The sequence below is a fragment of the Ovis aries genome, chromosome Y, assembly GCF_016772045.2.
Source record: "Ovis aries strain OAR_USU_Benz2616 breed Rambouillet chromosome Y, ARS-UI_Ramb_v3.0, whole genome shotgun sequence".
Taxonomy (NCBI): domain Eukaryota; kingdom Metazoa; phylum Chordata; class Mammalia; order Artiodactyla; family Bovidae; genus Ovis; species Ovis aries.
Genome location: NC_082741.1, coordinates 3,600,421 through 3,627,275, shown reverse-complemented (window position 1 = coordinate 3,627,275; position 26,855 = coordinate 3,600,421). Strand labels below are relative to the sequence as shown.

Genomic DNA, 26,855 nt, shown 5'->3' with positions numbered 1-26,855 from the left:
TAATTTCTTAGGAAATACGTCTTTAGATGAGAAATGGTTTTTCTTCACCTCTTGTTGTTGTTGTTCAGTAGCTCAGTCGTGTCCAACTCTTTGCCACCCCATGGACTGCAGCATGCCAGGCTTCCCTGTCCTTCACCATCTCCCCAAGTTTGCTCAAATTCATGTCCATGGTGATGCCATTCAACCGTCTCATCCTCTGTCATCCCCTTCTCCTCCTGCCTTCAATCTCAGCCAACATCAGGGTCTTGTCCAGTGAGTCAGCTCTTCGCATCAGGTGGCCAAAGTATTGGAGTTTTTCAGCTTCAGCATCAGTCCTTCCATTTGGGACTGATTTCCTTTAGGATTGACTGGTTTGAACTCCTTAAAGTTCCAGGGACTCTCAAGAGTCTCCTCCAACACCACAGTTCAAAAGCATCAATTCTTTGGTGCTAAGCCTTCTTTATGGTCCAGCTCTCATATCCATTCGTGACTACGGAAAACCATAGTGTTAACTAGATGGCCCTTTCTTGGCAAAGTGATGTCTCTGCTTTTTAATATGCTATTTAGCTTTGTCATAGCTTTTCTTCCAAGAAGCAGGCATCTTAATTTCATGACTGCAGTCACCATCCACGGTGAATTTGGAGCCCAAGAAAATAGAATCTGTCAGTGTTTCCACTTTTACCCTATTTGCCCTTAAGTGATGGAACCAGATGCCATACTCTTCATTTTTTGAATGTTGAGTTTTAAGCCAGGTTTTTCATTCTCCTCTTTCACCTTCACCAAGAGGCTCTTTAGCTCCTGTTCACTTTCTGCCATTAGAGTGGTATCATCTGCATATCTGATGTTGTTAATTTCTCCCAGCAATCTTGATTCCTCGTGAATCATCCGGCCTAGCATTCTGCATAATGTACTCTGTTCAGTCCAGTCACTCAGTCGTATCCAACTCTTTGCGATCCCATGGACCACAGCACACCAGGCCTCCCTGTCCATCACCAACTCTCCGAGTTTACCCAAACTCATGTCCATTGAGTAGACTTGTATAGAAATTAATAAAACTGTTAGCATAACCTCCAGACCAACATTTTATCTTTGAATCTCTCTGAGATTTCCATTGCTTTGTGCTGTCTTAGAAGTTGCACGTATGAGCCTGGCTTGCTGATTTAGAGATTTAGTCATCACATTTTATCAACTTCTCCAGGACCAGAGTAGGTCATAGTGGAGCCTGTGGAAGGAAGGTAGTTTAAAATGATTTCTGATTGTAGGTCGCATTTGTTCACCTGTACAAAAGAAGCTGTTGTTTCCTTTAAAATAGAGCCGAGCAGTGCCACTGTGAACACTAATGGAAATATTTCACGACACCCAGTTCCCCCATGGATGTGATTCCACCATTTCCTCCCATTTTTTTCATAGCACAATAGCTATTAAGCCATTGTCCTAAAGGCAACAGAAATTAGCTTCTTACAAGACAGTGAATCGTACATGAGCTATAACAAAGGGTTTGACTCATCTCTTTACCCCTTAAAAAATTCTCTCTTAAATTGCAGCTCAATTAAGAATTAACCTAAAATAGACATTTTAATAAAAAAATGTGGTTATAAGTTATGGAAGTGACTTTTAAATCTCACCCCTGTTATAAGGGAGTCAAGTAAATTTAAAAGAATGTTATAGATGCTGATAGAATCCCTGAAAAGTACAGCTTTATTTTCTACAAATGAGTAATTTTTGCTGTTGCTGTTCACTCACTTACTTGTGTCTGACTCTTTGTGACTCCGTGGACTGTAGCACGCCAGGCTTCCCTGTCCATCACTGCTGGAATTTGCTCAAACTCATGTCCATTGAGTCGGTGATGCCATCCAACCATCTCATCCTCTGTCGTCCCCTTCTCCTCCTGCCCTCAATCTTTCCCAGCATCAGGGTCTTTTCCAGTGAGTCAGCTCTTGGCATCAGGTGGCCAAAATACTGGAGTTTCCGCTTCAGCATCAGTCCTTCCAGTGAGTATTCAGGGTTGATGTTCTTTAGGATGGACTGGTTGGATCTCCTTGCAGTCCAACAAGGGACTGTGGAGAGTCTTTTCCAGCACCACTATTTGAATGAGTATTAGACATAAGTGGTGTTTTTCCCTTATGTGAAATGCAGCCTGGAATAGAAGAGGTGTTTGAGTAGCAGTGTGTTTTGATGTATTTCCTCCTGCAACAGAATGGTCTCAGCGCCCCCCAGATGGCTCAGCCAAGGTAGGGAAAATGATGGGGTCACATTCTGGATTTTTCCAAACATGCTTGCCTGTTCTCCTCCGTCTGTCTCTCAGAGCTGTCTTACCTGGGCAGCCCATGCAGGTGTCCAGGGAAGCTTTAAAAAACTTAGCATCCAAGCAGAAGGAGCCTCCAGGTATTTAAAAACAAGAGAGCTGGCCAACACACCACATTTTATATGCTTTGCATTTCTAAATCAATCCAACTATTTTTCTGACATTTTTTTTTCCCTTGTGTTATTTTAATTTTGGAACATCGCTGGGAACTTAGCACACCACAGGGCTTCCTTATCAGATCCATCGTTAGGATTGAAAATCATAATTAGGCAAGCACATGGGAAAGAGGAAAACTTACTAACTGAGGTAGATATTCAGGAGACAGAAATGCGGAAACAGAGCAAGCATAAGATAATTCTGCATGGTAGGAGGAGAAAGCTTATTTTAAAATCTAAGGTTTTTTAATTTGTTTTCTTAAATTTATATAAAGGTTTTTATTTAAAATGCGTATTTTAAAGGTTTTTATATTCGTATTTTGGGCACCCAAAGTACCAGAAAAGGATGTTCTATCATTATAGTAATGTAGCCAATTGATTTGATGAAATATGGATATTCTGACCTTCTTTTAGCCAAGAGCCCCTTCTTAAGTCAGTCCATTGGGAGTTATGGAGATGGTATGAGTCTCTGTGTGTGTGTTCATGGGTGCGCACGTCTTGGCCATTCCACGGGTCAGGATTTTCACAATATTGCTATTGTAAATATTTTGGCAGTCCTCCATGTCCATGTTTACGCATTTGTGGAATCTGAAAAAGGAATGATTGACATGAACTTACAAGACAGAAACAGACTTACAGGCTTAAAGAACAGACTTATGTTTGCTTTGCGGAGGATGGGGGAAGGGATAGTTAGGGAGTTTGGGATGGACATAGACACACTGCTGCTTTTAACATGGAGAACCAACAAGGCCCTGCTGCACAGCACAGGGAACTCTGCTCAATACTCTAATAACCTTATGGTTCCCAGGGGGAGGGATGGGGGAAGGGATAGTCAGAGAGTCTGGGGTGGACATGGACACACTGGTGTATTTAACATGGAGAACCAACAAGGCCCTGCTGCACAGCACAGGGAACTCTGCTCAATACTCTGTAATAATCTTATGGTCACCAGGGGGCGGGATGGGGGAAGGGATAGTCAGAGAGTCTGGGGTGGACATGGACACACTGCTGTATTTAACATGGAGAACCAACAAGGACCTGATGCACAGCACAGGGAACTCTGCTCAGTGTCATGTGGCCTCCTGGATGGGAGGGGAGTTTGGGGGAGAATGGGTACATGTGTATGTGTGGCTGAGTCCCTTAAGCTATCCACTTTAAGCAATCAGAACATTGTTGACCATCTATACCCCAAATTCAGAATTAGAAGTTTAAAAAATGTAAGTTCTCATGTATTTTCATAAATTATTTGCGAATGTTCCCTTCCTCCGTTAGCAGTGTTCTGCAAGTTTCCTATTGGGGCCTGCAAATCCCGCAGGCCCCGAGCACTCCCTGTCTCCCACGCTCTTTTCCCGTTCACTTCCTCTGTGTGTTCTACCAGGAAACCACGCTGTCACAATTGTGCGGTGAGACCCTTGGCATCATGGAATAGAATTCCCCAGGGAGAAAGTCACAGGCTTAGAATCATCGGCCCTCTGGAGAGAATAAAGTGCTTAAAGCCGCACTCTTTAGCAGTGTACCTTAAAGAAAAACTGAAAGTGTTCGTCACTCAGTCAGGTCCGCCTCTTTGCGACCCCGTAGACTGTAGCCCACCAGGCTCCTCTGTCCATGGGATTCTCCAGGCAAGAGTACTGGAGTGGGTTACCGTTCCCTCCTCCAGGGGACTTTCTCGACCCAGGGATCTAACTTGGGTCTCCTGCATTGCACGCAGATTGTTTCCCACCTGAGCCACGAGGGAAGGCCAGTTTACTCTAAAGGCACTTATAAACATTCTTTTATATATTTTCAGATAAATCCTGATAACAGGATGTATCAGGATTATCAATGCTGGAAGTGCATTTATAAAGTTTCTCTTCACATCGAACTATGACCAGTTTTTACTAGCAGGACACTGAGAACCCTAAGTATGTCTTTGAGTGAAGAAATAGTAATTCATTATCGTTGCATTGTGCCCATGGCAACTCACTCCCATATTCTCAGCTGTGCAATCCCTAGCTGGAAAAGCTTGGTGGGCTCAAGTCCATGGGGTTACAAAGCGTCGGCCACAACTCAGGAGCTCAACAACAAAAACCTGTCCATGAGTTAACAAGTGGTTCAGTGAAATAAATCAATGTATGTACACGTATGCTTGTGCATCTGTACAGATAGTCATATATGCTCACTTACACATCTTATTTCTATATCTGAATAGAATGAAGGTACAGATAATGTCATTATATACACATATAGAACCCTAATATATATAATAAATGGAGTTTGTGTTCAGGGTGATCGAAAAGTTCTAGAAGTGGTAGCTCTAGGGGTGTTGGCATTACAACATTGTATAAGTATGTTAATACCACTGACTTCTACCTTTAAGAATCGCAGAGATTCTGTTATGGAGAATCCCATGGACAGAGGAGCCTGGAGGGCTACTTTTCATGGGATGGCAAGAGCTGGATTCAATTTAGCGCTATCCTCACCTCTTATGGATATTTGACTACAATTAAAAGCATATATATTGCGTTTGAACGTGGATCTGCAAGAATTCAAACTCTGATGTGAACACTCCCTCTAAGCTAACCGCAGGGTGCTGACTTTACCTCTTGCCTTAGACACATGATGCTAACTCCTCCCAGACGAAACTTGACCTTTGACTCTTGACCCCTGATATGAACCCTGACATGGAAACTTGAACAGAACCTTCATCTGAGATTGAAATCTGACGCCAACCCTCACCAGGAAGTGAAACCTTGAAACTAAGCCGGCAACTTTGACCTCTTCATTCCTGACCTTTGATTTGACCCATGACCCCAAACAGTGCGTGTTGACCTGAACCTGAGCCCTGACACAAATGGAAGCTGAATATAAACCTTTAGTTCAGTTCAGTTCAGTTGCTCAGTCGTGTCCGACTCTCTGCGACCCCATGGACTGCAGCACGCCAGGCTTCCCTGTCCATCACCATCTCCTGAAGCTTGCTCAAACTCAGGCCCTGGGGTTGGTGATGCCATCTAACCACCTCACCCCCTGACATCCCCTTTTCCTCCTGCCCTCAGTCTTTCCCAGCATCAGGGTCTTTTCAAATGGGTCAGTTCTTCACATCAGGTGGCCAAAGCATTGGAGCTTCAGCTTTAGCATCAGTCCTTCCAATGAACATTCAGGACTGATTTCCTTTAGGATGGATTGGGTGGATCTCCTTACAGTCCAAGGGACTCTCAAGAGTCTTGTCCAACACCCCATGAATTAAGAATGAATCTTAATTCTGCCCAATCTTGAAAAAACCCAGACCCAACCCCTAACTCTATCATAAACCTTTGAATTCATCCTTGAGCTTTGACTGGAACCCTTGACTCTCAGCTCTTGAATCAAGCACCAAAGACAGCTTTCACAGAGAGACCTTGATCCCGCGGCCTTTGAGCTTTCATGACCTTTGACCCCTGCCACTATCATGAACTACAAGCCCTTTTTGTTAATATCGACTTCTGCCCCTACCTCGTCGGTCTGAAATTTGACCTTGCCGTAATCTCTCTGAACCTGAACCCATCCTCACAACGTATCCTAACCGTGGACCTTCAGTTTTCAACCCTTTGCCTTTCACTCCTTGAGTCCTGACTTTGAATCCTTCACCTGTACGGAAACTCAGTTGTGTCCTCCACCTCCCTTTCTCACCTGAATCTTAACCCAAACGCAAACTTGAAACTCAGCCCTGACCCACCAGCGACCAATCTGACTCCCAAACCCGTCCCTAAATCTAAGATAGGCAATTTGGTGTCTGGGTCGTGGCAGAAGGGTGTGGGATTTGCAGACCCACCAGCCCTACAGACATCTCAGACTCAGACCCTCACACGCAGTTTCCTTCACCAGAGATCTAAGCATTGCAGGTTTATGGTCAACCCCTGTTCCTGCAGATTTCAAGGTGAAATAGGCATGGTTTCGCCTGTGATCTTCCCAATTTCAGACGTGTAGTAATTGTGTGATGGAGAGAGAGCTGTAGGTGTCCACGTCCTGGAAAATCCCATTCTTTCAGCAAATTCTTTATTGAGAACCAGAGATGGCAGCTGGGCACAGCCAGGAGTGAAAGTGACGACGATGCCCGGCCCAGTAGAATGGACATTGTTTTTTTGTAGTGGACATACAGTAACAGTCAAAACCAAGACTCACTCCACGTTGAAGTCCCAACTGCAGATCAAAATGAAGATTTTAGTCACTCAGTTGTGTCTGACTCTTTGGGACCCCATGAACCATAGTCCAGAGGCTCCTCTGTCCGTGGGATTCTCTAGGCAGGAGTACTGGAGTGAGTTGCCATTCCCTTCTCCAGGGGATCTTCCCAACCCAGGGATCAAAGCTTGGTCTCCTGCATTGCAGGTATATTCTCTACCGTCTGAACCACCAGTGATCAAACATTTCTTCAGCTTTCTTGCAGAGCATGGTAACACAGTTATCTCTGAAAGCAATTTTCCCTGCTTCTATATATGAATGATTGCTTTACTACCTTGGATACCAACCTGAGAAACTCAGCTGCTTCTCAGTTTGTACAGAAATCCACCCATCTGTGTGTATAGGTGTGTGCCTGTGTGTTTTTTATATCTTAGTATGTATCCGATTTAACTTACGATTCGAGGAGAAACTCAAAACATTTTACTGTGATGAAGTAAACTTAAACCGTTCAAATGGATTATCTCTCAGTTCTTTTCATCTTTTGGGTATCCTATAACCGGGGGTTTTGTTCTGTGGGTTTTAACTCATCAAACTGGCCGATTTGCTGAGCCATATTTATAATCTGGGCTTCCCAGGTGGCACGAGTGGTAAAGAACCCGCTGCCAATGCGGGACACGTAAGAGACCCCGGTTTGATCCTTGGGTGGGGAAGATCCCCTGGAGGAGGAAATGGCAACCCACTCCAGTATTGTTGCCTGGAGAATCCCACGGACAGAGTTGGACATGACTGAAGCAACTACGGACGGCCCAGCACCTTTATAATCTGTTCTTTTCTCGGCATTCTCTTTCTGCTATGCGTGGGATTTAAGAAAGAACACAGTGTAACTTGCTTCTCTCCCCAAGATGCATTTGCTTCTCTCATCAGGATAATAATAAACTTGTACTTTGTTAAGGTAGTTCTGAGTACATGACGGAACCCCTTTAGAAGCTGTATTGTCTCCATAGCTGTCGTTGCCATTTGAATAAGTATTATCCTCCCAGCCCAGGAGCACAGTCAGTAGGTCAGAATCCTCAGGAGGTTTAGTCTGAAACTTTTTGAAAATTCCTCCCAGGTGTTCAGCTGTGTCTGGAAACCCCTGGTAAAAAGTTAGAACACATTCCCCAAATGTGACAAATTAGAACATCAGGTTTAAGAAAAATTGTACTAAAAGCCTTCATAAATTCTAATTGAGACTTAATTCTTTGGATTCCTTAGTTCTCGATACTGCAAAACAGTGTTTGGCACAAGCCAGCGAAGAATTAGAACATGTGTCACTGTCTACATTCCAGATAAACGATTGTTCTTTTAACGTTTATCTAAAACAAGACCACGAATGTAAAGCCATCAGCTTCTCTGCATTAGAAAATTTAGGGTTGGTGATTATGCTGGTTGTTGAACTGCTGAATTTGACCTGGAAAAGAAAAAAACAATTTTATGTTTTAAACATCTCTAGCTACTTCATGGAGTCCTGAATCCAGTTTTTAAGGCAGTTGTAATCTTTTTATTGTTTTTAACATGAGAGACATTTTCATCCATGGACATGAATAATTAAACAGCTTGCTAATACAGTATCTGAAATAAAAGGAGAACACAATGAAGTTTTTTTTTTTTTTTTTTGGTATCCCTCTCTCTTCCCCTTTTAACCTGTATGCCTTTGGTCTTAGAGAGTCATAATCTCTCTGATTCTTGTTTATCGTCTCCTTCTTCAGGTATATTTTATTTATACAAAATCGTCTCTAGCATGACTGCTTTTGATCTTCTGTAAATTAAATCATATATTCATCTTCACCTGACATTTTGCATGGAAGGCCATGATTTTAGGGTTCAGCCGTGGTGATGTTTGAAGACGTAGCTTGTTTATGCATGGATTCCTCTTAGCGACATCATCATACATCTCACTTCCTTGTTTGCCTCTTTTTTGTTATACGTACTAGTTTGTTATACTTTGTAGAGTCTGTATATAAGTAAGATCATACAGTATTTATCTTTCTCTGTCTGACTTTTTTTCACTTAGTATAATACCCTCTGAGTCCATCCATGTTGCTGCAAATGGCATTATTTCATTCTTTTCTATGGCTGAGTAATATTCCAGTGTGTGTGTGTGTGTGTGTGTGTGTGTGTGTGTGTCTGTGTGTGTGTGTGTTTACAAGACCTTGTTTATCCATTCATCTGTTGGTGGACATTTAGGCTCTTTTATGTCCTAGCTATTGTAAAAAGTGCTGCAGTGAACATTGGGGGTGCGCGTATCTTTTTGAATTCGAGTTTTCTTTGGATACATGCCCAGGATTGAAATTGCTGGATCACATGGAAACTCTATTTTTAGTTATTTTGAGGAACGGCCATACTGTTTTCCAAAGTGGCTGCACCTGTTCACATTCCCACCAACACTGTGTGCCTATTATGTGGCTTTTTCATAAAAAATGAAGAGCTTCTAGTGAGTTTCTTCCAAACCCGTCATGCACCTTGTGAAGAATCAGTCTTTCAGATCAGAAGAGACTCGTCACCCTTTAAGTCGCTTCAGTCGTGTCCAAATCTGTGTGACCCCATAGACAGCAGCCCACCAGGCTCCCCTGTCCCTGGGATTCTCCAGGCAAGAACACTGGAGTGGGCTGCCATTTCCTTCTCCAAGGCATGAAAGTGAAAATTGGTAGTGAAGTCGCTCAGTCATGTCCGACTCTTAGCGACCCCATGGACTGTGGCCCACCAGGCTCTTCTGTCCATGGGATTTTCCAGGCAAGAGTACTGGAGTGAGGAGCCATTGCCTTCTCCAAATGGCACATAAGGTGGTAGAAATGACACTTCTATTCCATTCAGTTGACTTTTCAGCAAGCTGACATAAATCTACATTTAAAATTAATTTATTCCATTCTGTAATTATAACAAGATGCCCACTTTGTGATTTTTCTTTCTAAACCCCTGCTTATACATTAGGAGTTTGGCTTTCACATACACACAGCTGCTGTACACATGCAATTTACCAGATATATGATTTGGACAAGGAAGGTGATTTTAAAAATCTACATGAGAATCTAGACAGTGTATTCAAAAGCAGAGACATCACTTTGCCAACAAATGTGTGTATAGTCAAAGCTACTGGTTTTTCCAGTAGTCATGTATGGATCTGAGAGCTGGACCACTGAGAAGGTTCAACATGGAAGAACTGATGCTTTCAAACTGTGGTGCTGGATAAGACACTTTAGAGTGTGTTGGACTACAAGGAGATGAGACCAGTCAATCCTGAAGGAAATCAACCCTGAATATTCATTGGAAGAACTGATGCTGATGCTCAAACTCCAATATTTTGGCCACCTTATGCAAAGAGCCAACTCATTGGAAAAGACCATGATGCTGAGAAAGATTGAAGGCTGGAGGAAAAGGGTACGACAGAGGGTGAAATGGTTGGATGGCATCACCGACTCAATGGACAAGAGTTTGAGCAAACTCCAGGAGATAGTGCAGGACAGGGAAGCCTGGTGTGCTGCAGTCCCTGGGGTTGCAGAGAGTTAGACATGACCTAGCAACTGAGCAACAATTAAGATGATAATCAGCTGTTTTCTTTTAAAAATAACTCATTACTAATCAACTGTTTGGTGTCACTTTATGCTTTTAAAATAACATGGTTTAGCCACACACATAACTCTAGAAGCCATCAATATTGTTAATTAAAGGAAAGCTCAGTTTCAGGAACACAAAATGAATTTGTTAATTATAAGTTGTTGTGCATGAAAAGGTCAGGTGTTATTTGAAGTTTGTATTTAATTATGAAGGTCAATTAAATATTTTTTTTTCCATTTCATTCCTTGCATTTCAGTGAGGAAGAGTGTAGAATTTAGCTATGTGGCAAAAATGAATAGGATCAACATAATGGAACTTTTCTTGGAAACTGAACATTAGGCAATATTCCATAGTCCTCCTGTTGAAAATTAGCCATGACTTCCAGTTCCTCAGCCAATTGCTCTGAGGTTAGAAGCATTTTGGCTGATCCAAGGCCTCACTCGAGTGGGGAATACTGGTTGGTTTTTAAACAAAATTTGAATAATGAGATAAAAGGTATTCTGTTTCTCATTGTATGTTGTTTCCCTTCTTAAAGTAAATTCATTTCATAGTTGTTTTACCTATGTAAATTAGGTTATAAAAATACATCCACAGTGAGACCAAGATAATATGAAGGGGTCTTACAAGTTGAGTGCTGTAGTAGACTCTTCATTGGAGAAATGGACTTGCAAATCTCGTCAGCAAGGGCATGCTGAGTCAGTTCAGTCGCTCAGTCATGTCTGACGCTTTGCGACCCCATGGACTACAGCCCTCAAGGCCTCCCTGTCCATCACCATCTCCTGGAGCTTGCTCAAACTCATTTCCTTTGAATCAGTGATGCCATCCAACCATCTCATCCTCTGTTATCCACTTCTCCTCCTGCCTTCAATCTTTCCCAGCATATGAATCTTTCCTAGTGAGTCAGCTCTTTGCATCGTGTGGCCAAAGTATTGGAACTTCAGCTTCAGCATCAGTCTTTCCAATGAATATTCAGGACGGATTTAGTTTGATTTGATTTGGTTTGATTTCCTCGCTGTCCACAGGACTCTCGAGAGTCTTCTCCAGCACCACAGTTTGAAAGCATCAGTTCTTTGGCGCTCAGCCTTCTTTATGGTCCCACTCTTACATCCGTACATGGCTACTGGGAAAACCATAGCTTTGACTCTTTGGACACTCATCGTATAAGTGACGTCTCTGCTTTTTAATATGCTGGTCTAGGTTTGTCATAGCCTTTTTTCCAAGGAGGATATTTGATATTGAGAATTCACCAGGAAGACAGCATAGTCAAACTATTCAACCAAAGGGAAAATTTGAGTGTGTGTTACACAGAGGGAATATACACTCAGTCCTGAGAAATATCCCTCCTTCTTCAACAGCCACCTTTCAGTACCTGAAACTGAACTTTCTGTTGGGATTTTATTGGGTTGTCCGAAACATTTGCTCAGGCTTTTCCATAGCATCTAATGGAAAAACCCAAAGGAGCTTTCTGGCTAGCCCAATGCCCGTTTCCTAGGTCATTCCATTCACTTGTTGCTAATGTTGTCTTGTGTTTCTCTCAGACCTTTCCAGGGTCTTTCCTTATCAGTCTTTTTTTCCTACAGTATTGTGTAAAGTTTCAGGTGAACAGCAATGTGATTCAGTTTGATGGATGTCTGGATAGACAGATAGAAGAATGGATATCCATCCTTGGTTATTACAAGATATTGATTAAAGCTAGTTTCCTCTGCTATACACTAAGATCTTTTGCTTATATAGCTTATGTATAGCTGGGTGTGTATGTTAATCCCAAACGTGCAGTTCCTACCACTTCATATCCCCTTTGGTAACGATACGTTTGTTTTTTGTGTTAGTCCATTTCTATTTTGTAGATAAGTTCATTTGTAGTATTTTTAAGATTGCATGTATCAGGGGCTTCCCTGAGAGCTCCGTTGTTAAAGAATCCACCTGCAATGCAGGAGACCCCAGTTCGATTCCTGAGTCTGGAAGATCCCCTGGAGAAGGGAATGGCTGCCCACTCTGGTGTCCTAGCCTGGAACATTCCATGGAGTGTGTAGTCCGTGGGATTGCATGTATAGGTGATATCATACATTTGTTTTTTTCTGACTGACTTCCCCTAGTATGATCATCTCTGCATCGATCCATGTTGCTGCGAGTGGCCTTATTTCATTCTTTTGCATGGCTGAGTAGTATTCCGCTGTATGTATGGACCATATCTTCTTTCCATTCTCCTAAGGCAATAGAAATAAAAGTGAAGAGAAACAAATGGGACCTCGTCAAACTTATAAGCTTTTGCACAGCAAAGGAAACCGTAAACTGTCTTCTTAACCAAGTTCCAAGGTTTCCATTGAAAACCAACATTGGAAAGCCTGGGAATATTTCTGGACACAGTTAAGACTACATGAGTTAGTCAGCATGACTTGGTTTTGATAGAGATGAAGAAGAATGTCTGTTGTTGTTTTTTTTATTTAGTTGTTAGCATTTTATGGACAAATAACAAACCAGATTAATTCTTATCTGCCCCTACATAGTATCCAGTTGTAAATACTAGGAAGCCCAGCAACCAGCCATGCTTGTCTTGCAGTTGAGGGTGAAATAGTGTATGTAATAGTGAGCTTCCCTGGTGGCTCAGCTGGTGAAGAATCCACTGCAATATGGGAGACCTGGGTTCGATCCCTGGGTTGGGAAGATCCCCTGGAGAAGGGAATGGCTACCCACTCCAGTATTCTGGCCTGGAGAATTGCATGGACTGTATAGTTCATGGGGTAGCAAAGAGTCGGGCGCGACTGAGCAGCTTTCACTTAGATTTAGTGTGTCTAAGCAGATCAGCATATTTGGAATTTGTGCACTTTGTGAGAAACTATCAGAATTACGTTTCACATTGGTAACATTGAGTTATGTAAATCATCTTGATTTCTTAAATACAATTTGTAGTGCCGTGAATACCGTATAAACACAAAATCGGTATGGGCTTCCCTGGGGGCTTAGTGGTAAAGAACCCAACTGCCATTGCAGGAATCGGGGGCTTTGATCCTCTGGGACTGAAAGATCCCCTGAAGGAGGAAATGACAGCCCACTCCAGTTTGCTTGCTTCCGAAATCCTATAGACAGAGAAGCATGGTGGGCTACAGTCCGTTGAGACACAAAAAGTCACACACAGCAACGGAGCATGCAGTCAGACACACACACTTGCACACACACACACACACACATATATTTCATGCACGTTTCCTAAACATACTGTGATGGCACAAAAATATGACTTTGCTAATAAGTTTTAAAATACTTGGGTTAAAAATGAATTGTAGCTCACAAATGAAATAAAGCTGTCTGTAAGCTTTCAAAATATCTGTCAAAACCCACTCTTATATCATTTTCCCTCAGCTTTTATCACGTTAGTTGGGTCATTGCATGTATATCAGAAATTCGGTTGAGTAAGGGCCTCCATCATTTTCCCAGCATGATTGCAGCTGTGATATATTTTTGCCTTGCGTTTCTCTTTAGCCTCTGAGTACCCAATAAACACTAGATAAATAACGGACAAGCACTGAATGCACAGACTGAACAGAAAAACGTTCATCACCTTCACGCAGAGTTATTCACCAACAACATTTGCAGTCAGAGCATATAGGCGTTCTTTTTCGTCTGCATAATCTTTCTTTCTATTGATGTGTAGTTGATTTACAGGAGAAGGCAATGGCACCCCCACTCCAGTACTCTTGCCTGGAGAATCCCAGGGACAGAGGGGCCTGGTGGGCTGCAGTCCATGGGGTCACGAAGAGTCGGACACGACTGAGCGACTTCACTTTCACTTTTTACTTTCATGCATTGGAGGAGGAAATGGAAACCCACTCCAGCGTTCTTGCTTGGAGAATCTCAGGGACGGGGGAGCCTGGTGGGCTGCCATCTATGGGGTCACAAAGAGTTGGACACGACTGAGCGACTTCACTTTCACTGTTTACTTTCATGCATTGGAGAAGGAAATGGCAACCCACTGCAGTATTCTTACCTGGAGAATCTCAGGGACAGGGGAGCCTGGTGGGCTGCCGTCTATGGGGTCGCACAGAGTCGGACACGACTGAAGCAACTTAGCAGCAGCAGCAGCAGTAGATATACAATGTTGTTTTCGTTTCTGCTGTACAGCAGTGTGATTCAGTTATACATACATGCTCTTTTCTACGATGGTGTCTCAGAGGATATTGAATAGAGTTCACTGTTCTCTGTGGTCTGCGGTAGGCTCGTGCTCATCCATCCTGTGTATAATAATTTGCATCTAGGAATCCCAAACTCCCACCCGACCCCTCGCTCCACCCTGTCCCCCATAGCAGCCGCAAGACTGTTCTCTGCCTGGGAGTCACTTTCTGTTTCATTGGTGTCTTATTTTGGATTTCACATGTGATATCAGAGGATATTTGTCTTCCTCTGTTTGACTGACTTCACTTAGTATGAAAATCTTTAGGTTCATCAATGTTGCTATAAATGGCATGATTTCATTCCTTTTATGTGGTTGCATAATATTCCTCTGTGTGTGTGTGTGTGTGTGTGTGTGAACTCACTGCATCATCATCTTTTTAAAGTTTTTATTGTAAGATATTTGCTTTACCAAAATATACAACATCTTCTTTATACATTCATTTGTGGATGGGCACGTAAGCTGTTTGCATACATGGCTATCGTGAATACTATTATCTGTATAATCCAGAGAGAGTCTAGGTAGACCAGTTATCCACTTTCCCTATGGCATTCTTTCACTTATCAACAGACACTTCTCCTTACTTGCTCTCTGTGGGTGAAACAGAAGTAAATGGCAGGATCTGTGACATCACATTTGTAGCGTAGAGTTTTATGTAAATCATCTTCATGTCTTAAATACAATTTGTAGTGTCATGAAGAACGTTAAAGTGTAAAATGTATATGAGCTCTCCAAGAAGCACGATGCTTTCAAAAGCACATCATCCAGTTAGTTTCTCAAGCTGTGCTGTTCAAACTGAGATGTACTCTTCTCAACTTTACAGCTGAGAAATGCGAGGCTTTCCTGCACATTCAAAGCCAAAGCTGACTGCCTCTGTGTGTGTGTATGTGTGCGTGTTCGCACACCTTTGTGCAGCTGTGTCTCTTTGTGAACCCATGGACTGCAGCCCGCCAGGCTCCTCTGTCCATGGGATTCTCCAGGCAAGAATACTGGAGTGGGTTGCCATTTCCTCCTCCAGGGCATCGTCCCGACACAGAGGTCGAACCCAAATCTCCTGCCTTGGCAGGTGGATTCTTTACCATTAGCGCCATCTGGAAAGCCCCCTACTGCGTGACTCCAGTACAAAGTATTAACATGCTCCTGACCTGGGAGCAGAAACCCGTCATAGAAAGTGCTCGGTTCTATCACCGTAACTCACTCAATGCAGTTTACTGACTTGAAAGAACTAAGACCATTAGGAGGAACTTGAGAAGGGACTCGCGTTGGTGGTGGATAAGAGATTAAATGTCTGTGGTTGATTCCTGCATAAAGGGATGGACCACAGAGGTTATGGAGTCAGTCTCCGGGTGGTGCTGTGCTCCATGATATGATAGTAAGGTTTGAAGTGAGGCTGTATGTACTGGAGGAAGGGACCTTACAGGATGCTGGCAGTCGTATAAAGGGCGTCCTAGGAAGAGATGGGTTTCCCAGGTCCCAGGTAGCTCAGCTGGTAAAGTATCTGCCTGCAATGCAGGAGACCCTGGTTTGATTCCTGGGTCAGGAAGGTCCCCTGGAGAAGGGGTAGGCTACCCACACCAGTAGGCTTTCTGGTGGCTCAGCTAGTAAAGAATCCGCCTGCAATGCAGGAGACCCTGGTTTGATTCCTGGGTCAGGAAGGTCCCCTGGAGAAGGGGTAGGCTACCCACACCAGTAGGCTTTCTGGTGGCTCAGCTAGTAAAGAATCCGCCTGCAATGCAGGAGACCCTGGTTTGATTCCTGGGTCAGGAAGGTCCTCTGGAGAAGGGGTAGGCTACCCACATCAGTGGGTTTCCTGGTGGCTCCGCTGGTAAAGAATCCACCTGCAATGCAGGAGACCTGGGTCAGATCCCTGGGTTGGGAAGATCCCCTGGAGAAGGGAATGGCTACCCACTTCAGCATTCTTGCCTGGAGAATTCATTCCATGGACTGTATAGACCATCGGGTCACAAAGTGTTGGACAAGACTGAGTGACTTTCGGTTTCACCTCCAGGAAGAGATGGAGTGTGTACGAAGATGGATGTGTACAAAGAGAGATGGAGATGCAAGGGGTATCCCAGGGGACAGTCAAGTGGAATGTGGTAGATTTGTTGGCTAGAGGGCATGTGTCAAACATGGGCAGCGATGTACAGGTGGACCACAGTGGATGGCCCTGGACATCCCACTAATACATTTGACTTTCACACAAGCTTGCTGTGTTGTTTGTATACATGTGTATGTTGGTGTGCAATGAGTGGAAAAGCAGTTATACATGGGGAAAAAAGCCAGTTATTTAAAATTAAGTGTGAAAATCACTTATAGCCACCTTCTTAATATTAGTCACTCAGTCGTGTCTGACTCTTTGCAACCCCATGGACCGTAGCCCACCAGGCTCCTCTGTCCATGGGATTCTCCAGGCAAGGATAGTGGAGTGGGTTGCCAAGCCCTCCTCCAGGGGAATCTTCCTGACCCAGGGATTGAACCTGGATCTCCCGCATTGCAGGCACATTTTTAACCGTCAGAGCCACTAGGGAAGTCCCTTCCTTGGAACAAGCACTATGAACTATTTGATTTCCTTGCAGAGTTTTTATTTCACACACCCTTCTGTTTATGGTCATAAAAACGGGATCTATAAGACAAAGTATTCCGTTTTCTCTGAAGACATCTTAGACGTGATTCTGTGTTTACACATAGAAATACTCTGTATAATTTTATATACGTATACAGCCTCCTGTGTCATGGATTCAGCCAACAGAATTCATGCAGCAAATCTATTCATGGATTTTGAGATTGCTGTCATTGATGTCCGATTGTTGTTCAGTTGCTAATTTGTGATCAACTGTTCGAGACCCTGTGAATTGCAGCCTGCCTGGCTTCTCTGTCCTCCACTATCTCCCAAGTATGCTCAAATTTATGCCAGTTAATTTGCTGATGCTGTCCACACATCTTACATTCAAAATTATAATGGGTAGGTATATTCTTGGTCAATCAGTGGTTAAGACTCTGTGCTTCCGACGCAGGGGACTCAGGTTCAATCCCTGGTCAAGGAACTAAGATCCCACGTGCCATGAGGCTTGGCCCCCAAAAATAATATATATATTTTAAAAATTTTGAGCAGTAGCGCACTGCAAACCCTCGCATGGCTATTTCTGTACCAACAGAGATTTTTATAGAAAGCATTTGTGGAAACAGAACTGCTGAGTCAGAGGTTTTCAAGTTTTGATTTTCGTCTGTTTTGTCCTTTTGTATGCTTTGGGGAGCACCGTGATTATACTGATGGTGTAGAGATGGATTGGAAGCAGCAAGGTTGAGTCAGTGAATCAGACCTCTTATCTTGGACACCGCGATGCACCCTTGAGGAGTGATGAAGTGTATGAGCTATTCAAGAGATCAAATCAAAACGATATGACAGCCAGCTGAATTTCTTGTTGTTCAGTCACTAAATCGTGTCTGACTCTTTGCGACCCCATGGACTGTAGCACGCCAGGCTTCCCTGTCCTGCCCTCTCTCCTGGAGTTTCCACAAAGTCATGTCCATAGAGTTGGTGATGCCATCAAACCATCTCATTCTTTGTCATCCCCTTCTCCTCCCGCCTTCAATCTTTCCCAGCATCAGGGCCTCGTCCAGTGAGTCAGTTCTTCACATCTGGTGGCTGAAGGACTGGAGCTTCAGCTTTAGCATCAGTCCTTCTAAAGGATATTCACGGTTGATTTCCTTTAGGATTGATTGGTCTGATCGCCTTGTTCCCCAAGGGACTCTCAAGAGTGTTCTCCAGCACCACATTTCAAAAGCATCTGTTTTTTGGTGCTCAGACTTCTTATCAACAAATCTGGAAAATATTCAAGGATGAGGTTTTAATTTAAGAAAAAAAAAAAATCTTGTTGGCTCAAAAGGGATTTGGCTCCAGACTGGCTGTTGCCAAATTCTCATCATCATGAAATATGTTTATCAATGATCTTCACCTTTTGATCAGTGTTGTATAACAAATAAGAGTTTTATCGTTTTGTATCTTGTTTCCAAAATTTAATGAGTGTTAGTTTTGTGAATCCATATATTTTCAGCTAAAATACTCTAAGACATCTGTGCAGGCTCAGTGTAAATTGTCAGTCAGGGATGCTGCTGCTGAGTCGCTTCAGTCGTGTCCGACTCTGTGCGACCCCATAGAGGGCAGTCCACCAGGCTCCCCCGTCCCTGGGATTCTCCAGGCAAGAACACTGGAGTGGGTTGTGGTTTCCTTCGCCAGTGCATCAAAGTGAAAGTGAAGTTGCTCAATCGTGTCTGACTCTTAGCAACCGCATGGACTGCAGCCTACCAGGCTCCTCCGTCCATGGGATTTTCCAGGCAAGAGGACTGGAGTGGGGTGCCATTGCCTTCTCCACAGTCAGGGATAGAATATGCTTTATAAAAATGGTTCAAGGGATCCCACTGATACTGTCATGGGCCCCAAGTTCTGAAACACGTGCTGTAGAAATCATGTGTCCGTCATCACTCCCTTAGATTTATTCTCCCGACACTGGAAATTGCTGTGACTCTGTGCAATATTGAGATGGCAATGGAATATCATAAAAGTAGCACTAGTTACGACTTGGGGCATTTTTAAGCAAAATGCAAACTAAAATCAGACACAATCCAAATAGCTTTGCCTATCCCGCCCGCAGAATTTAAATGTTTTTCCAGTTTTATCCCATTCTTTAGAACCTGTGCACTTTCGTTAAATCATAAATGAATCCAATGATAAAAATTCAGGGACTTCCCTGATGGTCCCGTGGCTAAGACCTCATGCTCCCTGGCCGGGTTCAACCCCTGGTCAGGGACCGAGGTTCCCCATGCCTCGACTAAGCCCCCACAGGGACAAATAAAGAAATTTTTTTTTTTAAAGAAGAAAACTTCAGTTTCACCTCGTAACAAACACACCCAGGCAATGATTTTCTGTAAGCATCAAAGAACAAAAACGGGCATTTATTGTCCTGCTTCGTATTTCTACCTTAGCTCTGATTCTTGTTATACAGATTTCTGTTCCAGCTCGTTTACATGACCTGAAGTAAACTGTGTGACTTTTCTCATTGAAATGTTTTCATTTACACATTTCTTTTTTGCTTTTAGTCCGTTGAATTAAATATTGTGTGCACAAATAGAAAATTCTCTCTCAAATGCAAGCACCTTGAAAATGTAAATGCTTTTCTTCTATGTCCATTTAGTTGTCATCTTCTGTTTAATGATCATTAAAAAAAAATGCCTACTGTGCTTGCTGTTGCTCAGTTGCTCCGTCGTGTCTGAGTCTTTGTGACCCCGTGGACTGCAGCACGCCAGGCTTCCCTGTCCTTCACTCTCTCCCAGAACTTGCTCAAACTCGTGTCCATTGAGTCGGTGATGCCATCCAACCATCTCATCCTCTGTCGTCCCCTTCTCCGCCCGCCCTCAATCTTTCGTGCTTAGGTAATGAATTATTTCTCAAGAGATGACATCATCTGTGGCAGTAAAGTCATGTTGCAAACAACTGAAGTGTAGTTATTAATACATCTGACCCCACTGGGCTTCTTACGGCCAACTGAAAGTAGACAGAAAGCTGTGTGTTCTGGAACCAATGTTTTAAGCTCTTGCAGTTCAGTTGAATGAGGAACATTTTAGATCCTGGTTAGCCATCCTGAAACCCTCAACTTTCTGTTCCAGAGCAATATTTAGACCAAATACAGTGCACACAATACTCATTTCATTCACCGTGCAATGAGAGATGGGATCTAGGTTTTCTAAGCATCTTTTCCATGAATCACATTTTAAAATAAGCACCCAGCTACTTAGCACATCTCGTGTTTGTGTGTGTGTGTGTGTGTTATTCCTTTCAGCTTTGAATGAAACTCAGTATCAGTCTAGTCCCTGCTGCTGCTGCTGCTGCTGCTGCTGCTAAGTCGCTTCAGTCATGTCCCATTCTTTGTGACCCCAGGGACTGCAGCTTACCAGGCTCCTCCATCCATGGGATTTTCCAGGCACGAGTACTGGAGTGGGGTGCCATTGCCTTCTCTGAATCTAGTCCCTAATCTGTCCAAATTCAAGTGACTTCTTTTATGCGTCTCTCTCCTTGTTCACTTGACGTTGGTGGTGGTGGGAGGGGGGCGGCTTACTGACTTACAAGCTTCACTTCAGAGACAGTAAATCTCAAAAACCAACGTTTCATCAGCTGAGATGCTTGGAGGATTTGGAGCCAGGAGTGTGTGTCCGTGAAAAGGAGCTATTTGTTTAAAATCACCGGGTTTGGCCAGTTGAGGGACTGGCTTCTGTGAATTCATCTCTAGCACGTTAGGGAAGTTGCAAGCTTATCTGGGAACCTGACCCCTTCGGACCCTCCGATCTTTGGTAAAGTGTGTGATTGTTCCCCGGTTGACAAGCTGCTGTCCTGTTGCTCAGACAATCGCACGCCAGGAAACCGCCGCCCATGCTCTGTCTGGATTATATCAAGCACTGCAATTTGTTTTGCTCTGTTTCTAGAATTTTTGATGTGAAACATTTCTAAAGTCTGTCTTTGATTTGTGAAACATTGTTGCCTCTGCTTTATGTTTTGGTTTCTTGGCCACAAGACTGGTGGGATCTTACCTCCCTGTCCAGGGATGGAACCTGCACTCCCCACCCCCTGCTTTGAAAGGTGAAAGTGAAAGTGAAGTCGCTCAGTCGTGTCCGACTCTTTGCGACCCCATGGACTGTAGCCCACCAGGCTTCTCCGTCCATGGGATTTTCCAGTCAAGAGTGCTGGAGTGGATTGACATTTCCTCCTCCAGGGGATCTTCTCGACCCAGGGATAGAACCCGGGTCTCCCGCATTGCAGACGGACGCTTTACCGTCTGAGCCACCAGGGAAGCCAAAGTTGTAGCAACTGGACCACCAGGAGAATCCATCAAACACTGTATTTTGACGCTTAGACGAGGAAAGCAGTATGCTTTCACAGGGAATACAAAATCACTTGCGTTAATTCTGGTCCTGCCATGGGAACTCAGAAGCACTAAAAAGAACAAAATGGGGGAAGGGATAGCCAGGGAGTCTGGGATGAACATGGACACACTGCTGAATTTAATGTGGAGAACCAGCAAGGACCTGCTGGACAGCACAGGGAACTCTGCTCAGTACTCTGTAATAACCTTATGGTTCCCAGGGGGAAGGATGGGGGAAGGGATAGTTAGGGAGTCTGGGATGGACATGGACACACTGCTGCATTTAACATGGAGAACCAGCAAGGACCTGCTGTGCAGCACAGGGAACTCTGCTCAGTGTCATGTGGCAGCCTGGATGGGAGGGGAGTTTGGGGCAGAACGGATACATCTATATGTATGGCTGAATCCCTTTGCTGTGCACCTGAAACTGTCATAACGCTTTTAATTGGTTATACTCCAGCACAAAATAAAAGGTGAATAAAGAGTGAAAAAAGCCATCCCTGGTTGTAGCAGTAAATGAAAATTCCATGTCAGACACTATGGAAACACCAGCTTCAAAACACTCCTGCGAACCTTTGCTGGGGTTCAGAGACACATGGAAAGCTGCTTCCTGCAGACCTTTTGGAAGGAGGTTAGAATTGCCAGCATCAAACCTTTCCATGGGATGCTTTTAGAAGTAGGATTTGCCAGGGTGCGAAATGTTAATGGTCCCTCCTATCGCAGAGGTTATTGGACAGCCACGTTCTGCAGGAGAGACGGTCATGTTTCACTGTGAACCGAGGGTCTCTGATTTCCTAATGACTCGTGGTTTCCCATCCATTGCAGATTGTCAGGCTTATAGCCAGAAAATAACTGAGGAGGTCCTTCCCTGAGAGCAAAGCATAGGAGAGAGGTGGATGGAGGAAGGATGGGTTAAAACCAGGACAGTTCTGCCAGAAAATTCCCGGAGCCTTTAGGAAGGAATCACCTCTTAGCTGAATGGAGGGAGAGAGGCTTTCTCTTTATGGTTATTATCAGGTACCCAAACCATCATTATCAACCGGTTTCATCCATAAAGCCGGCTGAAAGAGGCTTCCCCCGCACCCACCTGAGCAAAGTGGGACTCATTTTATGAGAAGGCATGTGAAATGCCCTGTGTAGGGAGAGGGTATTCCAGGACATTCTCAGGCAGGAAAGACTAATTAGTAATTGCCAATTACATAAGGGAGCGCCTGGTAATGTCTGAACACTCCCATCCTCTCACTCAACTCAAAGCCACCCCCATGAACTCTCGAGGGGAGTGGATTTGTGTGACGTTCCCTAAATGTGCATCCTGGCAGTTGGCATCCTTGTATGTACTCAGGCAAGGAGGTTGGGAGTCCAGATGATTGCAATTTCAGAGCAACAATGGCCAAAAAAAAAAAAAAAAAAAGAACACATTCTTGCGGCTTTTATTTGAGCCAGACCATTCATTCCCAATCCCCTCCTGGTTCACACACCCCATGGCTCATAAGTACTCAGGCAGACTATGGAACTGAAACTATGGAAAGGTAACCTCATTTCTCAGTTAGTGAAAGATCTCATCCTTCACGGTTTTGTTTTAGGTTTTGAGAAGCTGGTTCAGTTTCAGTTCAGTCGTTCAATCGTGTCCAACTCTTTGTGACTCCATGAATCGCAGCACGCCAGGCCTCCCTGTCCATCACCAACTCCCAGAGTTAACTCAAATTCACGGCCATCGAGTCAGTGATGCCATCCAGCCATCTCATCCTCTGTCGTCCCCTTCTCCTCCTGACCCCAATCCCTCCCAGCATCAGAGTCTTTTCCACTGAGTCAACTCTTTGCATGAGGTGGCCAAAGTACTGGAGCTTCAGCTTTAGCATCATTCCTTCCAAAGAACACCCAGGGCTGATCTCCTTCAGAATGGACTGGTTGGACCTCCTTGCAGTCCAAGGGACTCTCAAGAGTCTTCTCCAACATACTCTGAGGGTTTCTTGGGTTTCTGCCAGCTTTGCTTCTGTGCTCAGTTGATCAGTCATGTCTGACTCTTTGGGACCCCATAGATGGTACTGCACCAGGCTCCTCTGTCCAGGGGATTTCCCTGATAAGAATTTCCCTGGAGTGGGTTGGGTTGCCATTCCCTTCTCCATGGGATCTTCAGACCCAGGGATCAAACCCATGTCTCCCGCTTGTCAGGTGAACTCTTAACCACTGAACCACCTGGGAAGCCCTCCAGGTTTTCTTAAGGATGTCTTTGAAGGCGTTGGTTCTCATTTCTGTTATTTTCAATCCCAAATAGCTTGTCTTCATGTAAACACTGTGCTTGCTGGCCATGCTTATTTAATAAGCAGTCCCTGAAATATGTGACTGTCATAACCCTTGCAATTAAGAGGAAAATAGAGGGGAAAAAGCGGAAACAGTGGCTGACTTGCTCTTCTTGGGTCTAAAATCACTGGGGATAGTGACTGCAGCCATGGCTTTAGAAGATGCTTGCTAAGAAGGAAAGCTATGACAAACTTCACCAGTGTATTAAAAAGCAGAGATATCACTTTGCCAACAAAGGTCCATGTAGTCAAAGCTATGTTTTTTTCCAGTAGCCATGTACAGACGTGAAGAGTTGGACCATAAAGAAGGCTGAGCGCCAAAGAATTGATGCTTTTGAAACTGCAGAGTGGGAAAAGACCCTTAAGAGTCCTTGGTTAGCAAGGAGATCAAACCAGTCAGTCCCTAAAGGAAAGCAACCCTGAATATTCATTGGAAGGACTGATGCTGAAGCTGAAGCTCCAATACTTTGGCCACCTGATGGGAAGCACTAACTCATTGGAAAAGACCCTGATGGTGGGAAAGATTGAGGACAGGAGGAGAAGGGGGTGACAGAGGGTGAGATGGTTGGATGGCATCACCAACTCGATGGACGTGAACTTGGGCAAACTCTGGAAGATAGTGAAGGACAGGGAAGCCTGGGGTGCTACAGTCCATGGGGTCGCAAAGAGTCGGACACAATTTAGTAAATGAACAGCAACCACACAGAGGAGATGTATTGATATTTCGTGTAGGGTCATGTAAGGGTGGGAAGTAGGGTGGAGAAAAACTTTTTATGACTCTTTTCTTCCCCCCAGAAGGCTTACTCAAGACAGATTTGCATGTAAAGTTGGATTAAAGTTTGTGCTAGTATTTAAGCTCGGCGGACGCTTCATAAAATATTCATAGTTTTAAATCTGAGCGAGAGAGCATCTGTCTGTCCCACAGGAAGACTTCAAGCATCAGAGGAAAGCAGAGGCTCCAGGTCAAGATATTTCTGCAGTGTGAACCCGAAAGGGCATGTGATCTCAAAAATCAAAAAAAAATCACTTTGCCACAATGAATGCCCAGATGGTCTTCTTTGCAGCTTTTAAGGTGGCATTTAGGGTTTGATTCCTTAGCTTACACTTTTTAAAATTAAAACTAAAAACTAAAATCCTCCCAGTTTTTAAAAGAAAGTATCACAGTCCGTGCTATTTTGGGGGGACAGTTGGGGAGATTTGAATATGCATTTCCTTTTGGCCGAGATTAAAAAATTGTTAAGTTTCTGCATGTAACTGTAATATCTTTTTTAATATAGAAAAAGAGAGATAGATGCATTCCAAACTATTTAAAAGTGGCATGTCCTGATGGTTCTAATTTCCTTTGAAATTTGTGAGTTGAATGGAGTTAAATAAAATGTTAATGAGGAAGTCAGTGGGCAAAAGGCAACCTATACTCTTGTTATAACAGTGCACACAATCTCATACACTGATGACACACAGACTTTTTGCCCTGAAAAATTAGTTTGTTTTTCTTTTTCCTGAAGTTTTTTTTGTTGTTGTTTTTTGTTTGTTTGTTTGTCTGTTTCCAAGGAAAACCTAGATACACACGGGAGTAATGACTTGGATCTAGTAAAATGAATGTTTAATCGCTAAGTCGTGTCTGAATCTTTGTAACTTCAGGGACTGTAGCCCTCCAGGCTCCACTGTCCTTGGGATTTCCCCGGCAAGAATACTGGCATGGGTTACTATTTCCTTTTCCAGGAAGTCTTCGTAACCTAGGGATTGTATCAGCATTTCTTGCATTGCTGGTGGACTCTTTACCGCTAGCCTATAAAATGTATAGGATTCTGATACTGTCGTGTATTGTGAATATTTCAGATTCGCTGTGCCTCATACAAAGCCCCAGTGAGACATTTCCTTATACTGTCAAAAGAAACAGGGCTTCCCTGATAGCTCAGTTGGTAAAGAATCCGCCTGCAATGCTAGAGACTCCGGTTCGATTCCTGGGTCGGGAAGATCCGCTGGAGAAGGGATAGGCTACCCACTCTTGGGTTTTCCTTATGGCTCAGCTGGTAAAGAATCCGCCTGCAATGTGGGAGACCTGGGTTCAATCCCTGAGTTGGGACGATCCCCCGGAGAAGAAGGGAATGGCTACCCACTCCAGTACTCTCGGGCTTCCCTGGTGGCTCAGCTGGTAAAGAATCCACCTGCAATGCAGGAGACCTGGGTTCGATCCCTGGGTCGAGAAGATCTGCTGGGGAAGGGATAGGCTACCCACTCAAGTATTCCGGCCTGGAGAATTCCACGGACTGTGTAGTCCAAGGGGTTGCAAAGAGTCGGACACGACTGAGCGACTTTCGCTTTCTTTTCAAAAGAAAGAACCATTGTAACTATCGTTTATATCATATAACCCTTTCTGCCATGAAAAGGTGCTATTCTATTGCTTCTGTGTCCAGGGAGCAGAAGCAGACGAGGAACAAGGTGCCCCATGAAATACCTTTCCAAGTAGCAGCGACACCGCGGCTGTGTACTCTGTACGTGACGACCCCCAAATCTCCTGTCTTCCTCTGCAGGCTTTCTGAGCACCGGCGATCAGGCGGCCAAAGGCAACTACGGGCTCCTGGATCAGATCCAAGCCTTGCGCTGGATCGAGGAGAACGTCGGGGCCTTCGGTGGGGATCCCAAGAGAGTCACCATCTTCGGCTCGGGTGCGGGCGCCTCCTGCGTCAGCCTCTTGACCTTGTCTCACTATTCAGAAGGTAAGAAGAGCTTCCCCCACGCTGGCCAGGGGACCCCTGGGACCAAGAGCTGAACCTCTCTGTGAACTCCATAGAGTTCTTTTTTTATATTGATATAATTTCATTTTATTATATACATGCTGCTAACCCAGTTCAGTGGTGTCCGACTCTGTGCGGCCCTATGGACTGCAGCCCACCAGGCTCCTCTGTCCATGGGATTCTCTAGGCAAGAATACTGGAGTGGGTTGCCATTTCTCTCTCCAATTATTTATATATATAATATACAATTAAAATAATGGAAAGCAGTGATTTTTCCAAAGAAATTCTCCAGCTGGCCTTCGGTCCTACCCTTTGATGCCAATCTGTCACACCTATTTTGGTGGGGGTTTCTTTGCACTTTTTAATTTTTAAATTGCTTTACAGCGTTGTGTTGGCCCCTGCCATACATCAGCGTGAGTCAGCCCCAGGTACACTCCGTGGGATAGCCTGGAAGCATGGGATCCTACAGCTTTGTTGCTGCTATTGCTGTTCCATCAGCAAGTCGTGTCCGACTCTTATCGAGCCTATGGACCGCTGCACACCAGGCTTCCCTGTCCATCACCAACTC

General features: G+C 44.1%; 1 protein-coding gene across 2 annotated transcripts in view; it reads left to right on the top strand.

Moving 5' to 3' along the window:
• Positions 1-26,855, top strand: part of LOC101117049 (neuroligin 4 X-linked) — a 400,828-nt gene that overhangs the window by 350,421 nt on the left and 23,552 nt on the right. For both annotated transcript variants that reach the window (XM_027963519.3, XM_060408629.1), the window contains exon 6: positions 26,084-26,269. In XM_027963519.3, the coding sequence (XP_027819320.1) occupies positions 26,084-26,269 (186 nt within the window). The remainder of the gene's footprint in view (positions 1-26,083; positions 26,270-26,855) is intronic.